The 17,250-nt window shown below is 36.0% G+C and overlaps 1 protein-coding gene across 1 annotated transcript; it reads right to left on the minus strand.

Moving 5' to 3' along the window:
• Positions 1-13,583, minus strand: sash3 (SAM and SH3 domain containing 3). Its single transcript, XM_005799518.2, has 8 exons — positions 13,313-13,583; positions 8,652-8,747; positions 6,465-6,599; positions 4,889-5,024; positions 3,440-3,591; positions 2,138-2,350; positions 1,907-2,051; positions 1-717 (listed from the first exon to the last, which is right to left on the minus strand). The coding sequence occupies exons 1-8, from the start codon at positions 13,367-13,369 to the stop codon at positions 455-457; spliced, it is 1,197 nt and encodes a 398-aa protein (XP_005799575.1). The 5' UTR covers positions 13,370-13,583; the 3' UTR covers positions 1-454.
• Between the last annotated feature and the right edge of the window lie 3,667 nt (positions 13,584-17,250).

Below are 17,250 nucleotides of genomic sequence, written 5' to 3' on the forward strand. Positions count from 1 at the left end.
ACTCCACTGATTAAAGTTTATTTAATTTATTTACAGTCAGAAAACATCATATCAGTGACATTTTAGGTACATGAAAAATGCGACGATAGTTTACATCCATGAAGGAAAAACCTATGAAAACATGAAGGACAGAGTGAAACCCTGAATGCTTTAGCTGAAACATTATAATACAACAAAACATGCCTGAAGTAAAATTACACCTTCATATTTTACAACAAGTTGGTTAAAAAAAGCCGCCACCTGTGGCAGCTGGTAACAGTTTGTGTTGCTTGTAAGCGAGCTGTGAAATCATTCATATCGTGGGAAAATCAGCCTTCAGTAACGGACGGCGTGCTTGTTCAGGACGGCAGCAGTGAAGTGGCACTATCTGCTCTCTTTCGATGAAGAGAGACTTTAAATGCTGATCACAGTCTCAGAAATGAGCGAGGAATGTTTGAGAGTTTCCCATCACCTGTCACTGTCCTTCGTCCACCGTCAGCTCCTGCAGCTGTTCCTGGACGGCCTCCAGGTCCCCGGCCTCCTGCGTCTCCTCCGACTTCTCCTCCTCTTCTTTCTCTGTTTGCTGGTTTGACGACTCCGCCTCTGTCTTCGGCTCCTCGCGGCCATTCTCCAGGTTCTCTGAGCTCTCAAAGCAACCCGAGTCCCGCGGCTCCTTCGAGTTTTCAGCTGGTCTCTCCTCCTCCTCTTCATCACCCTCTGGTTCAGACTCATCTTCAGCTGAAAGGTGGAAAATAAATCAGGTTTAAGTACAGGATATGTCAAAAGAATTGTTAACTTGACTGTTTTAGGGCCAGTGCAGAGAGAAAAGAAAAAAAAAGTACATTTTACCAAAAAACCCTGAAATTTTTTAGATTAATCCTATAAATCTTCTATAAAAAAAACAAGGAAATTTCTGAGTTAAAGAAGCCGAAAATTTATTAGAAAAAAATTCAGAAAATTTTAGATTAATCTGATATTTTTCAGAAAATCTAAGAAATTTCTGAGTTTGAGCAGTCAAAACTTTTCTAGAGAAAACTCAGATAGTGTTAGATTAATCTGAGAAATTTTTGAGAAAAAAAACTAAGAAATTTTCTGAGTTTGAAAAAAAAGATTTGCTAGAAAAACCAGAACTTTTTGATAAATTTCAGAAATGTGAGAAGAAAATAGGAAATTCTGAGTTTCAAAAGTGGAAAATTATCTAAATTTCTGATATTTTCTAGCAAATTTTCAACTTCTCAAACCCAGCAGTTTTCTTGTTTTTTTTCTAGAATATTTCAGAATTTTTTTGTGAATATTTACTCCTTTTTTATCTACTCTGGCCCCAAACACACCATTGCAAGACAAAGATTTGCAATGGTGTTTTGTGTTTTTGTGCAAAACACAAAATCTTACAACGTATTTTGTCTAACTTCTAGTGCAAATATCTTAATACAATTGAAATATGACAAAACTAACTCACAATCAACCTTTTAGCAAAACATAGGAGCTTGTTTTTAGTAAATTATTCCTTAATATTGCCTGAAGAATTATAGTTCCATTGGCAGATTATTTCAATTGTAGCTATAATCTGTCAGTGGAACAAATGAAAATAGATTTATAATATATGGGTAAAATGTCTTGTTCCACTGGCATATTATGTCACTTATAACTAATACTCCAAGATTTGCATGTCAGTTTGTGTAGTTATTGACCTTTTAGGGCATTCAGACAGGTCAAACTGAACAAGGTTTCCCTTTATGCTGATGATATTTTGCTTTTTATTTCTAATCCCCAAATTTCTTTTCGGTTTGTATTGATACTTATCTAGTTTACTTTTAAGGTCATAAATTAATTATATTTTTGTCTGTAAACCTCTCTTTTGTAATGAATAAGAACTCAATAAATTCTGAATATTTTTACTCAATGTTTGTTTTGTGTTTGGACGTACAGTCTCTGAGCAGGTCAGCTGCGTTCAGGATCTTGGAGCGGTGATCTGGGTTTGTGATGTTCAGGTCGTTCAGGTGAGACTCCTTCAGTCCGGTGAAGTCCTCCAGGCTCTGGAAGCCATGCATGGACAGCAAGGAACTCAGCTCCTGAAACGCAAACAGAGTGAAACTCTCATCAGACTGTGATTAACATGTGGACAGGAACCAGAGAGGTAACAGCTCGGTCCACGTACCGTCAGGCCGATGCGGTCCAGGACTTCCTCCAAGGTTTTGGGCTTGGATTTGGACCGGCTGCCTTTGCTGTGGCAGCGTTTCCTCCTGGTTGGAGGCGTCTCATCAGGCAGAAGGTTGACGTAGATGAACTTGAAGGATCCCACTTTGTTGTTGAGCTTTCCTGTCCAGGTTCCCACGGGGGGCTTGTCGATGATGTGGATAATGTCACCTTTCTGTAAAATAAGGCGCAAAACATTGAGATGAAGGTTTGTTCTAATGGAACGTTGGAAACCCTCATTAAAGGGGGCCTATTTTGTACTTCAATTTGGGTCTCAACTGCCTTTAAAAACAGTTGAAACGCTTAAAAAAACACCCAGTCATTTTGTGGCTATGAATTATTGTTTTTTGGTGTCTGGAAAATGAGCCATTTCAAAAACATAAGTCACATTTGATGGCATTTCACCGTTACCTAGCAACCCCAGCAGAGTCCTGCCCGTTACCTAGAAACCCCAGCAGAGTTCCGCCTGTCACCTAGCAAGATCTCCAGCACATTTGGTCAGTACGTTTTACCGCTGCATGCTCTGTACAATGGCTGCTGGAAAACACAAGTGTTTTGTTGTTGACCTACAGCCCAGATACCACTTGGTTGTGCAGGAGGCTCTACTTCTGCTTATCAAAGATGTGCGGTCATATAATTGACATCTGTTTTCAGCCATTTTCACCAATGAGTGTAAACTAGAGGTGGGCGGCTCAAGCCAAAATATCTATAATATTGATACCAATATCAATGTTGGTATCAATATCAGTGTCAATGTGGCAAGACTGATGCTTAAATTTTAACAGCGTTGTGGGCTGAGTTTGAAAATTTTGACTTTTCAAACTCAGAAATGTCCTTGCTTTTTTTTTTTTTTTTTTAGGAAATTTCTGAAACTGTTTTTGGTGGAAATGTACTACCGCTGTTTCCTACCTGATACGAAGCGGTTGAACTTAAACAGCTCATTCTGAAAAGAGCTCAAAACAGCAGAACTGAGCAAACTAAAATCTCATTATCTAAGAATGATTTTGTGTGAAAAATGTAATGGACATATTTATTTGATCACCTATAGACATATCTTTTTTTTTTACTCCTTTTTTTAATGTTTTCCTTAGATTGAGTCAGTGTGTTTAAATATTCAGAAAGCGTCGGGCCCTGCAGATTATTCTTCCTTCGCAGAATAATAATCAGCTGAGCCGTCTTGTTTCATGGAGCTAACAAGCTCCCAGGAGGACAACAACAACCAGACAGAAGACTCAGCTAAAGGCCAGATCACAGACAGACTCACTTGGAGTTTCAGCGACTCCACATCATAGGGGCTGGGAGTGAAGTCGGTGTGGACCACGGCGCGGCCGCAGAAAGGCCCGTTGTAGGCGCTGTCCTCCAGCCTCATGCTGTCCCGCTGGCAGTACCCGCTGTCCAGGCTCTGCCTGTCGCTGCCTGAAGACAACAGATGGTTAGGGCTGGATAATAAATCAGTAACAATATGTATTGCTATAGACACATCATCAATGTCAATAGATAATAGAATATTCAACATGTAGAATATTCACTGAACTCTAATTCAGAACCGCACAGCATTCTGGGAAATGAAGGCAGAGGAAAAGCTTTAGCAGTTCAACCTCGCATGGCTAGCTAAGAAAGTTTGGTGGCATCATTTTATGAAGGATTCTTCATAAAATCGTCTTCATGAGACTGTCTAGGGAAAACAGAGTGTCTTCAGTCAGAGGCTTATTCAAATTTGCTGTAACACAGACTGCTACAGGGGATGTTTCCTACTAACAGCCATCACAATGTGCACTAACTGAAGAATCTGAATTAATATGACTGACAGCAACATTTAATTTCCCTTTGGGATCAATAAGGTATTTTTGAATGTGAATCAACTAACTCTCTTACTCTTTGGTTACCTAGCAACAACCTGCTTTGTAGCAAGAAGTTTCCAGTTCAACTTAACTTTGGTTGCCTAGCAACGACCAGTTAAGTTGTCTTATTTAGGGCTGTGCACAAATTATTGATCTGCCTTATGTTATGTTGACTTGTTAGGTTTTATGTGATCATTTACACTGCAAAAACAAAACTTTACCAGGTAATTTTGATCTAGTTTTTTGGTGAAAATATCTTAGTACACTTTAAATAAGACTAAACTAACTTACAAGTAACTTTTCAGCAAAATATAGGTGCTTGTTTTAAGCTAGTAGTTTATTAATTTTGATTTAAAAATAAGTCCTAGTTTCACTTATGACAAAACATTTTTCTCATGTTGTAAGTAAAATAATCTGCCAACAGAACAAGTACTTTTTCATCAGTATTAAGTAATTATTGACTTTAACCAAGCTTCTATATTTTGCTGAAACATTAATCTAGTTTTGTCTTATTTCAAGATATTTTCATTATCAACCAGATAAAAATACGTGGTAAGGCTTTTAGTTTTTGCAGTGGGGAGATTTCACTGTTCCCTCCTTCTTTCATTCTTTGCAATATTATTCAAATCTATTTTTTAACCATCTGTCAGCAGATGTCAAATATTTATGAGGTTACATTTTTCCTTCTAGGAAAAAATAATAACGGTAGTTCCAATTATTTCTGAGTGGTGAAAACTTGTCCAAACATAAAAACTGACACAGTCGCAGTGAATTAAATGTTTTCTCTGAGCAATTAAATTTGACCATAAAAGGGCAGCATGTTTGTTTGCCTCTGGTTTTTCTGTGGTGGTTCTTGACGTTCGCAGGCTTACTGGCAGAGAGCTGGCGGCTCACTGGGCTGGGAGCCGTGTCCTCTGAACCCGTGGAGCAGACAGACGTCCTCTGTCCCGCACTCAGGTCTGGAAGAAAGTCAGAGGAGACGGGGGACAGCTCCTCGCCGCTCTCCGCCTTTTTTAACAAACAACGTAGATCAGAGAACTGTTTACTTTTAATTAAACCAAATGACAACCACTAAATATCAATGTCCTGTTTTTCTTGCTTGAATAGCAGTCAATAATAAAAAATAATTAGAAAAACATTCATTCTATTTAAATTATTTCTGCTAAACATTATTTCAAATAATTTGACATGTTGATAAAATTGGTCAATAAATAAATTCACTTCAATTTGCATATTGAGGAGAATATTGAAGAGAATAAATAAACATTTAAGCAAATAATAAATAAATATGCATTTATCTAAAAAAATAAACATTTACTTATTTAAGCAAATAAATAAAAATTAAATATTTATTTAAAATGATTAAGTGAAAAACATAACCTAACAGAGAATTATATTCTCAAATTTAACATAATCAAACATTAAAAAAATATTTGATCAAGTTGTTGGATCATTAATCTGTTAAATGTTCCTGTATTTTATTTAGAAGTTAATGAAAACAAGCTTAATGGACAAATTATTTATCTGAAACATTTCTTGCCCACAAGATGGCGACAAAGAGCTCAGATTTAAATTATTCTTAGTAAATTTTATTTGTTATTATTTATGTACCAATTAATGAATTCACTTAGAGGTATTTGCATACTTATTAAAATTTTTTTTAATTAAAAAGCATAGCAGAGAAGTATTAAGTAAAATTTTGATTAAGTCATAATTTTTTTAAAAGTCAGACTTCAAAACCATTACTGGTTTTATTAATTTTACATTCAGCATAATTTTATGTTACAAGCACCGGTAACATAAAATAGCACAAATGTTATTTTTCCAAAAGCAAATATACTTTTCAATAACATATACATGACATGTGTAATTTTATTTTTTTTGTGTGTAAATGTCCACAACTGTTAACACTGGTCTTAATTTCTGTCGTTTGCATTAATAATAGTTATTTTCTTGACATATTAAAATCAATGTTCATCTTTCTTTACTTTCTAACTTTCTTTAATTGTATGTTCTCAGATTTTTTTCCCATTTTGAAAAGAGCAGCAGGCGTCTGTGGCACCTCATATACTTTAAAATTAAAGTAATATTTAATGTTAAAAATATAACGTCTAAATGTTCTGCACCATTATGATGATGAATAATAATTTTTTTAATAAAAAAAAATATTTATTTAAATAATTAAATAAAATTAAAAAAATTGATAAAGTTGTTGGATGATTAATCTGTTAACCGTTTCTGTATTTTATTGACTTGTTTGAAATAAATGCAGCGCATTTTCTGACCAGAAGAGGGAGACAAATAGCTCAGAATAACAAGATGGAAGTCTTTTTAGATAAGGTTCATCTGGAACACGAACTAGTGCGTTGTGGGCTGTTTTTTAGGGCTGTAAACATTTTTCTATTAAATGTTGTAAGGATTTAAATTGCCAGGTTGTGTTCTGCTCACCCCCTCCTCAGCCAGGGCCTTCTGCACCATCTTGGACGTTTTCCGGGTCATCGTACGGGAGATGACGTTGCGCCATTTTTTCCCAAGTTTGCTGCCACTTTTCACAGCTTCTTCTTCTGTCAGATTGTCTCCCAGCTAACAAGACAAAAAATAAAAAACACCAGCTCTCTATCAACACCTGTCAGGTTACAAGAGATCACAGAAAGTGTAAAACAGCGACCTGTTCCTTTAATGTCACAAAGGCGAAGCCGGTTTATTGTGATCGCTCAGATAAAAAGATGGTTAAATTCTCACGAACTAGAAACCCTGCAGGTTTGTGGTCTTGGTGTTTGAGAACCCACACACACGCACACACACGCACGCACACACACCTGCAGCCTGGTGATTCAAGGAAACTGAGGTTCTCACTGTTTCTACAAGGCGGTTACTCAATAGTTTTGATTACATACAACATGAATACATTGCAACAGGCACACATTGACACAACGTCTCTGGGTCAATTTGTCTTTCCGACCAACTAAAGTCGCCGTCTTTAGCCATTTCAACCCTTCCTAAATTCATTTTGTACCTGGAAACAAACCACCTCGCTCTCACGTGACCAAACTGTTGTGCAACAGTTTATTTCCCAAAGTTACGTTCATTACACTGTAAAAACACAAAATCTTACCAAGTGTTTTTAGTCTACATTCTAGTGCAAATACCTTAGTGCACTTTTAGTAAGAAAAACTGACTTACAAGTAACTTTACAGCTTGTTTTAAGTTAATATTCTTTAAAAAAGTACTAGTTCCACTGGCAGATTATTTTCTCATCTTATGAGTGAGATAATCTGCCAGTGGAACGAGAACTTTATCGAATATCGACACATTAGTAATGAAAACATATCTATTGTTTGTCATTGGTTTGGCGGTGGGTGCAACACATTTGGTTCTTCTTGTCTGCATTTTTACCATTATTATTTCTGTTAGCATCTTGTTAGCATCGCGGCTTTTACTAAAAAGTGTTTCAGACAGAAAATGAGCAGAGAGGCGAGGAGAGAAAACCATGCAACAAAAGCCTTGAGGTTTTTATTAAACACCAAATGACATCATCAGGGATGACAGCATGCACAGCCATGCACTGCAAAAACGCAAAATCTCACTTGTTTTTAATGCAAATATCTCAATACACTTGAAATAAGACAAAAGTAACTTACAAGTAACTTTTCAGCAAGAAATATTAGCTTGTTTTATGTAAATAATTAGTTAATATTGATGAAAAATAACTATTTCCAATGGAAAATTATTTCACTTATAATAAGACATTTTCCATGTTATAAGTGAAATAATCTTTCACTTATAGAGTTAGTAGTATTTTTTTTATGTACGTTAAGGAATTATTTACTTGAAACAAGCTTGTATATCTTGCTGAAAAGTTACTTGTAAGTTACTTTTGTCTTATTTCAAGTGTATTAAGATATTTGCACCAGAAACTAGACAAGAAAACTTGGTAAGATTTTGTCTTCTGCATCAATTCAATCTAGTCACTTATGCAACTGGAGAAGTATCTACTCCGACACTTTAACGCAACTAAAGCCACAGCACTGTTTACCTATAAGCTGTCCAATCAGGACACAAGTAAAGTATTTAATTCTCACTCAGATTTCATGGCTGAGTTAATTTGTCAGATTAAAACCTGATAATGGCGAGTTTTAAATGCGTTATAATCTCCAGGGAAAGGCCTGTCAGATGCCAGACTAATGCTTTCTGCTTCTGCTCAGGCTGTCTGACGCAGAGGCTCTCTGCTTGACTAGCTGTCACCAGAGGACATCCTGTCTGCTCGGTGCTGTCATCTGCACCGCACTGCTTCTCCTTCTTACTTCCTCTCTGCTTCTGTACTTCTGCACTCCTTCGTCCTACAACTCGCTCAACGCTGCCGAGAAGTGACTAACCCTTTCTGCTGGGAGATTCACAGAAAATGTAAAGCGGCTGATTTAGAAAAAAAACAAAAAGGGAAGCTGAAATGTAGCTTTTTTCAGTCACAACTGGCAGTAGTTTGGTTTCTCTCTGGGATTGAAGAAAAATGAGGAACTCTGTGAAAACACTACCTGTAGGAACAACCATTCAGGAACTTAAAACGACAAAGATAGAGGCGCCTACTTCTACTTTTCCAGCCTTTTGTTTCAAACTGGTTTTGGGTGAGAGACTCACATGCTCGTCTAAGGTGAACTCCTTATCTGGTGTGCAGGGGGAGGTGGGCTTGTGCTTCATGAAATCCTTGAAGCTGCTGGACCTCTGCAAGGTGAGCTGCAAAACACGAAAAGGCCATGAAGAAAAAGCACAAACTGCAGAGGCACAAACACAAAACGAAGCACCAGATAAGCGACTGTTGGTGCACAATGGCTGCTGCTCGGTGATTTAGTGCTGCAGCGCTGATAAGGCTTCTGCTCTTATCTCGTACAGGTTAAACAGTGAAAGCACAGATGGATTTCTGCTTATGAAAACGATTTGTAACGCTTTATTTGAAGGGATGTGCATAAAACTCACATAAACAACGACTGCTATGAACACAAAGGAGTCTTCATAAATGTTTATGATTCTTGTCATGGAGTGTCACTCTGTAACATTTTTAATGTCAACAGAGTAGAATATACTTGATTGATCCCCACGGGGAATTGCTTATTAGTTGACAAGTTATTTGAGAATACAAATATAACAATGAGTGATAAAATATGTAAAACATATAATTATGAATGCCTAAGAGTGATATAAGTCATTCAAAAAGTCATTAAAAAGTTTTTTAAAAGTGACAAATTTGTATTATATAATGAATAATGACACTTTTAAAGCAAAGTTGCAGAAAAACTTGAACTGAATGTAAATTACAAGTGTAAACATTGCATTAAAAATGTCATTATTTACTAAATAACACTTCCTGACAACATTCACAAAGACTCCTTCATGTTTTTGACATTTATATCAGTCTATATGTAGACTGATATAATACTGGTAACACTTTAAATAAAGTATTACCAAATTACTTTTTTATTTTTGCACAAACACACTGCAAAAACACCAAACCCTACCAAGTAGTGCAAATATCTTAGTACACTTGAAATAAGACAAAACTAACTTATAAGTAGCTTTTCAGAAAGATGTAGGAGCTTGTTTTAAGTAAATAAAACTTTAATATTGATTTAAAAGTTGTAGTTCCACTGCAGATTATTTCACTTACAATAAAACATTTTTCTCCTGGTACTTTTTAATCAATACTAAGGGATCATTTTTACTGAAAACAAGCTTCTATATCTTGCTGAAAAGTTACTTGTAAGTTAGTTTTGTCTTATTTCAGGTTTGCATTAGAAACTAGACCAAACACCTGTTGTGTTTTTGCAGTGCAGCCAGAAATCTGTGTCCTGAGCTTTCTGCAAGCTGCAGCTCTACCTGTGACTTGTGTTTGTGTAAATTTAGAGCAGAAAGGAAACGAGGGCGGCTGATTAACAGCTGTCTCTGAAATAAACCGCGCCACTAATATAGAGCGCTTAGCTGAAGTATTAATATCTTTGGAACTTCTTCACATTTTGTTAAAAGGAGAAACTGAACTTTATTGGGATTTTTTTCTGATGGACTGACAGACAGTTGGAGGTGTTTCAACCACCAGCAGGGCCGGATTTACAAGGATGTGGGCCCCTGGGCTGGAGCCAGTTTTGGTGCTTTAACAAATGCAAATCACAATACATTAATACTGTAATAAAAATGGAATAAACATTACATTTAATAAAATGAGTCCTATATGTCAGTAGGTACAAACTGATGCCTTGTAGTTTAATACCGATAATCCATGATGTTCCCAAAGAAATTGACTGTGAGTTCACAATTTTCCAACATTTAAATGTTTATTTTTTATAAAACTTCCAAAATATTAACACAACTCATCTAATTTGGGGATATTAGTTTTATATAACTACCAAGAACCTCTGTAAGCTTTTTTATCTGAGTCAATTTGTCAACTTTCTAAATCTACCAGTTTTGATCTTCAAGAGCTGAAATGTTTTTCTCAAACTCTTTTGGACTAGATGGACATTATTTTTGGTCATCTTTTTCCAAGTCTTCCTACAGATTCTTAATTGGATTTAAGTTTGGACTTTGACTGGGACTTTTTAACTTTCTGGTTCTGCTGGAAGGTGAACCTTTGACCCAATTTCAGTTTGGCTTTAGCAAGTTTTCTAGCAAGTTTTCTTTCAGGATTGTCCTACATTTAGAGGTGGGCAGAGTATCCAAAACTTGTAATCAGATAAGAGTAGCACTACTTCAACATATTTTTACTCAAGTAGCCATCCAAGAGTAAAAAAAAGGTATTTGGTAAAAAAGTCTACTCAAGTACTGAGTGATTGATCAAATGATTAATCATTTAATATTTAAAAATTACATCTTCAGATGGACTTTTGCTATTTTGACGATCAAAATGACAATAATTCATACAAGTAATAAAAAATAAAATCAGGCAAAATAAATTATTTCCAAATCAGTTTCTTTCAATAAAAAAACACAAACTGCAGGTGTGTGTCTGTGTCTGGTTAATTTTTGGTTTGTTTTTTATTCAGTAGGGAGAGAAAACAGAAATTTTATTCAAGTAAGAGCAGAAATACTTCATAATAAAATTACTCAAGTAAAAGTTAAACGTACAGTGTAGTAAAATAATCTTAAAAGTACTTTTTTCCCCAAAAAGTCACTCAAGTAAATGTAATTGAGTAGATGTAACTAGTTACTACACCTCTCTGTTAAATGCTGCTCTGACTAAATATTACTAAAATGTAAATATTACTAAAATATATTTCCAGTCTGTGGCTGCAATGTGACAAAACATGCAGCTGGTATTATTAGAAACCCTGATAGTTTTTAGTTGACGACTGTAAGCAGTTACTACCCAACTCAGGTTAAATCAACAATTGGTTGGTTTTGTACATGAACCCCAAAAAGTTTCTTATCTGACCAGCGAATCTACTTCCACATGTTTGCAGCGCCCCCTACATGTCTGGTGGAAAATTGCAGCAGAACCTTTAAAGGATTTCTGTCCATTTTGGCTTCATCTCTCGTCACTCGTTCATTTATACGCGACTTCTGGAGCGAAAGACGAAGAGTTAAAGTCTTCTTGGCTGCTTCCCAGATTAATGCTAATGTCCATTTTCACAAAAGTTTTCTAACAAATATAAAAAATTATGATTACAGTAAAAACAAGCGGACTCTGTTTACCAACTAGTTGATTTCTTAAAGCAACTGGTTGCACAAAATTTCTGTTTTCCAGCTATTAAAATGATGAGTATTCGTTTTACACAAGTCCAAGCTCAATAAAAATCGTTTGACAAAAAGGAACCCCACAGCATGACGCTGCTAACACCGTGCCTAATGGTGGAGATGGTGTATTCATAGTATTTCCCCTTGCACAGCATTCTGCTTGTAACCCAGACAGTTTAACGTCATGGTGAACTTTATTTAGGGGCATCAGAGTTCTTATCACGATAAGAAAAAAATCACAATCTTTATCATTTTCACAAAATAGTGCAGTAAAACTCTAACTGCATATTCCCTGGAACTAATCAGAGTAAAGTGGGCTTAATAAATTATGTAATTTCATTTGTAAAGATTTGATAAGACAGGACTGTGTTTTCCACCTGTGCTCTACTTTGTGTTGGTCTACTGCACAAATCTCAGTAGATTTCATAGAAGTTTGTGGTTATACTGTGATAAAAAGGTTAAAGAGAACTTTTGCAAAGATCTAGAAGTGATGAAAGTAGCAAGAAAACATCAGACTTCCAGATCGAATCTTTAAAATATGCTAATTAGGATGTCAGAAAATAGGAAATACCGGTTTTTATACTTCCTCATCATCGATGTTTGACATTTTGTGAATGTCCAAGACCTGCAAACTTCTTTCTTTGTTTTACAAATTACAATTTTCTTGCACACCTTCTGAAATTAGGAACTGCTGTTAACCACATCGGTTGCGATTTTAACTCCTTTGCATAACTATCCACAAGCAGAGTTTTCCCTCTTTCTGTGGCGGAAACTCTTTGTCTAATTTTCCGTCGAACTGTGGCGCAGCGCAAAAAATCTTATCGCAGCTCATCCTTCTGTCTCTGCGTGCTGAAACCACAGGAAATGGGCAAAGCTTGAGCAACTGCTGCCAGCCAATCATTGCAGATGTTTTAGCAGAGTAAAAAACCTGAAGAATTAAAACCACAGGTGAAGTCAGACAAACTCGCTGACCTTTAACATATCGAGTTTTTGCTGCAACGTGATCGAATAAACTGAGTAGCTGTTGAAAATCGAAGCCACAACGATGACTCGATGACTCCGTGAGCGAATAAAAATGTTTTCTGAGAACAAAAGATGTGTAATGACAAGATGTCAATCAGACCGCAGGAGCAGGGCTGAGGATGGAAAATAAGGGCACTGGTGTCGAGTGTGGGAGGCGTGCTGATTTGGTGACAGCTGGAGACGAAGCCGGCTGAAGCCACAGTCTTTTCTGACTCAATCTGCATCTGCAATGAATCACCAGGCCAGAACAGAGGAACTCACAAAGCATAAGCTGCAGCAGATGGTTAGGAAGTTCACAAAAAGACCTAAACTAGTTAAACATACGAGAGGTTTTTTAAAGTTCTGCGTTTGTGGGTGTTTCAGGTTGACCGCAGAGCTCTGCACTAAGTTGAGCTGACATCCTGTGTTTAAAAGACTTAGACAAAACCAGCAGAGTGTGATGGAGTTCACTGGAGTTTTACTACAAAACGGCAAAAACATTAAGCTCAGTCTTGTACACACCAACCAGGCTTTATTGTCGGTTTCCCAAAGTAAAGTCAGAAGCAGAAACTCACCTTCTTCTTCTGCGTCTGCTCCTTCTCTGACGCGTTCGATGGCTTTCGCCTCAGCATCTTCTTACACTTTTCTCTCCGGACAAGAAAAGCTGCGAGAAGGCTGCAGAGTTTAATCACCTAACGCCGTCTGTCACCGCGCTGCCAAGATCTGGAGCGAGGTGAGGAGAAACAGAAGAGGGCTGAGGTGCGCTCTGCTGCAGAAGAGTGAAGTGAACAAGTCAGGAAGTCACATGGGTGCAATGAAACCAAAAAAGCAAACCCTTTTTCTGCTGCTCAGAAGCTCAACAGGGCTACTGGGTTAGTAACACGCATTACTCATGATTGCGTGCTATTAGCTTCCTTGAAAAAAGCGAACTTATACGCTCAACAGCTCTCAGGCACCATTATGGCAAGTTCTGCACTGCAAAAACACAAAATCTTACCAAGAGTTTTTGTCTAGCTTCTAGTACAAATATCTTAGTACACTATAAATAAGAGAAATCTAACTTAGAAGTACCTTTGTAGCAAGATAAACCTTGTTTTAAGTCAATAATTCCTTACAAAGTCCTAGTTCCACTGGCAGATTATTTTACGTATAACAAGATATTTTTCATGTTATAAGTGAAACAATTTACCAAAGAACTAGAAGTTTTTCATCAATATGAAGGAATTATTGACTAAAAAGAAGCTCAAATAGCTTGCAAAAAAGTTACTTGTATGTTATTTTTGTCTTATTTCAAGCATACTAACATATTTGCACTGGAAGCTAGAAAAAAAATTACTTGGTTGGATTTTGTGTTTTTGCAGTGATGACAAGTTCTGCACTGCAAAAACATAAAATCTTACCAAGTATTTTTGGTCTAATGCAAATATTTCAGAGCACTTGAAAAATGAAAAAACTAACACACAAGTAACTTTTTAGCAAGTTATCTGAGCTTGTTTTAAGTAAGTAATTACTTAATAATGATGAAAAACTTCTAGTTCCACTGGTAGATTATAACATATTATAAAATGGGAAAAATGTCTTGTTGTAAGTTGAATGATCTGCCAATTGAAGTAGTACTTTTTCATCAATATTAAGGAATTATTGACTTAAAAGAAGCTCTTATATCTTGCTACCAAAATACTTGTAAGATAGTTTTGTCTTATTTCAAGTGTGCTGAGATGTTTGCATTAGAAACTAGAGCAAAGTGTATTGAAGTGTGAAAAGATTCAAATAATTTTTTCAAAGTGACAGTTGCTCAAAATCAGTCGAATAAAAGCTCCACGAATTTGTTAATAAGGTCATGTATATAAAAAAAATCCCATCTGTTTATTTATACAATTCAGACCAAACAACAGTTTTGCAGCCAACATGTCAAAATGTATTCATAGTGAGCACATGTAAAGTGTGGAAGTGAAAGATGATCAAGGATGACATATTTGGAAACTGCAACGACTCTGCAGCTGCCAACCACTGAGGATACAAAAATCTCCCCGCCAGCACAATAGCAGCAGTAAACGTTCATGCAGCTAATAACTTATGAGATAAATTTGTTGCAACGTCAGTCACAAGTTCCAGTGTTTTGGACAAAAATACAGGAGTGACTCAGAAAAATGTCTGCGCTTTTTTTTTTTTTTAAACATACAGCCAGGCTGCAGGACAGGGAGGCAAAAACACGATCTGGCAGCGAGTGCAGAGAAGGAAGTTCAGTGCAAGGCAACTTCAGCTTGTTATTTCAGTGGTGTGAAAACCACATGAGTAGAGGATGCCCTGTTTGAGTTTCCTGTCACTTGACTGCAGGTTGGCAGCCAAACTCATCTGTCTTTATGATCACAAAGGTATGAAAACAACAACCAGCAGCTGAGCAGCGATACGGTGAAAAATTCACCATGTGGAAACTCAAAGCAGTGACAGATTAAATGTGATGTAGACAAACAAAAATGTCTTGTTATGAAAAATTACTCAATATATCAGATGTAAAAGTATTTAAACATAAATTATTAATAAATGTAGTAAATGTTTGGCCACTAGTTGTGCTTTGGAGCAAAATTTCCTCAAACGCTGTGACCTAATTTTGTTTATAATCTAGATGTAAACAATGATGCAGCTAAAAATCAACTAGTTACACCTGAGTGCACTGCAAAATAACAAACTCGTACCAAGTGTTTTAGTCTAATTTCTAGTACAAATATCGTAGTACACTTAAAATAAGACGAAACTAGCTTACAGGTAACTTTTCAGTAAGTTATAACAGCTTATTTTAAGTAAATAATTCCTTAAAATTGATGAAAAAGCACTAGTTCCACTAGCAGATTTTTGCATTTATAAAAAGACATTTTTCCAAGTTATAAGTGAAACAATCTGCCAGTGGAACTAATAGTTTTTCATCAATATTAAGGAATTATTGACTTAAAGCAAGCTGTTATTATTTTTCAAGATATTTGAACTAGAAACCAGAGCAAAGATTTTGTGCTTCTGCAAAGTGAAGTTTCTCTTTTGTTTTCCACATTAAGGACTCCAGAGCTGATCAGACAATTAAATATACAGTATAATTATATATACAACATAAATATATGCTTTGCTTTTGATAATAACCCTGGTTTAAAAAAAAATTGGTTGATTGTTTTGCGTGAATACTCACCCTCTTGTCGATATTACTCAATAGATGCATCTTTTACTGCAACCACAACATGGAGATCAAGCTGCACCTCTGGATGCTGCAATTTTACTCCATTCTTCTTTGCGTATAAGGATTGGCTATAAAAGAAAATTTTTAAATCTGCCACAAATTTTCTATTGGATTGAGGTCTGGTTTCCTAATATTAAACATCACACAGATAAGATTTAGGAAAAAAAGGCCCTCTAATCTTCATTTAGTGTAATATGTATATATGAAGGAGTGGCCCATAAAAACAGGTGTAAACAGGTGTTAACTTGGTCATTAAATGCAAAGAAAATGTGAATTTACGTTTGTAAAGTTACATTCAAAAATTAACTGCAGTAATTTCGGTTATTTAGCCAGTCAGTTAATTTACCAGGCAAAAAAAATTAGCTTACAGTAAAGTATATAGATGTAAACTAAATATTTACCTCAGAGCTAAAAATGTAGCCAACATGCGATAACCGGAAGTAAACTTTCAAAAATAAAAGCTGGGTCGTCACAGTTACTCTTGCCGTTTCATTTGTATTTCCATTAAATTGGGTCATCTTAGGTTAAACTGAAATGTTGTACATATTGAGAGGAACACATACTATACTACATTCCTAAAGTTGCATGAGCAACAACGGAAGTGAATCAGTCAGGTCAGAAGAAAAGACCCAGCTCTTATTTTGGTTGTCCACTTCCGGTTATCGGCAAGTTAGCATATTAGCTAAATATTTAGTTCTGAGCTAAATATTTGGCTTGCTAATTTTGTACACTAACGTTTACTAATTAAACACTGAGCTTGAAACTGACATTTATAAATAAATGAATATCATGGTGAAAATGTGACTTAGAAAAATTAACTCCTATTTTTGTTTTGTCTGATGAGAGGCTAAGTACCCTAAATTATTGCTGTTAATTTTCGACTGTAGCTTTACAAACGGCACCAAATATAAAGCACTGTTTGGTTCATTTAGAAATTCAGGTTTTAATGACAGGTTTTAATCTCCTTCTATAATTTTTCTTAGAGCATTAATGTGTATTTGGATCTTGCCTCCACGAAGTCCAGTTAAAAAAATTATTTTATCTTCTACAGAGGACACATGGTAAATGGACACAAGACAAGTGCATGATCAGAAGAATCTTTTATTTATAGAAAAGAATAATTTCATGCTAGTAGTTCCTTTTTTCCTCCTTTACAAATAACGGAAAAAATAGAAAATGCATAGGCAACCTCTTTTAAGAGCGGCAGTTTTAAAGGTTTTTAGTCCGGCTTAGTGTGCTAAGGCAGGGTGGGAGGTGTTGCACATTTACACCTTTAAGATGCAGGAC

This window comes from Xiphophorus maculatus, chromosome 23 (genome assembly GCF_002775205.1).
Source record: "Xiphophorus maculatus strain JP 163 A chromosome 23, X_maculatus-5.0-male, whole genome shotgun sequence".
Taxonomy (NCBI): Eukaryota; Metazoa; Chordata; class Actinopteri; order Cyprinodontiformes; family Poeciliidae; genus Xiphophorus; species Xiphophorus maculatus.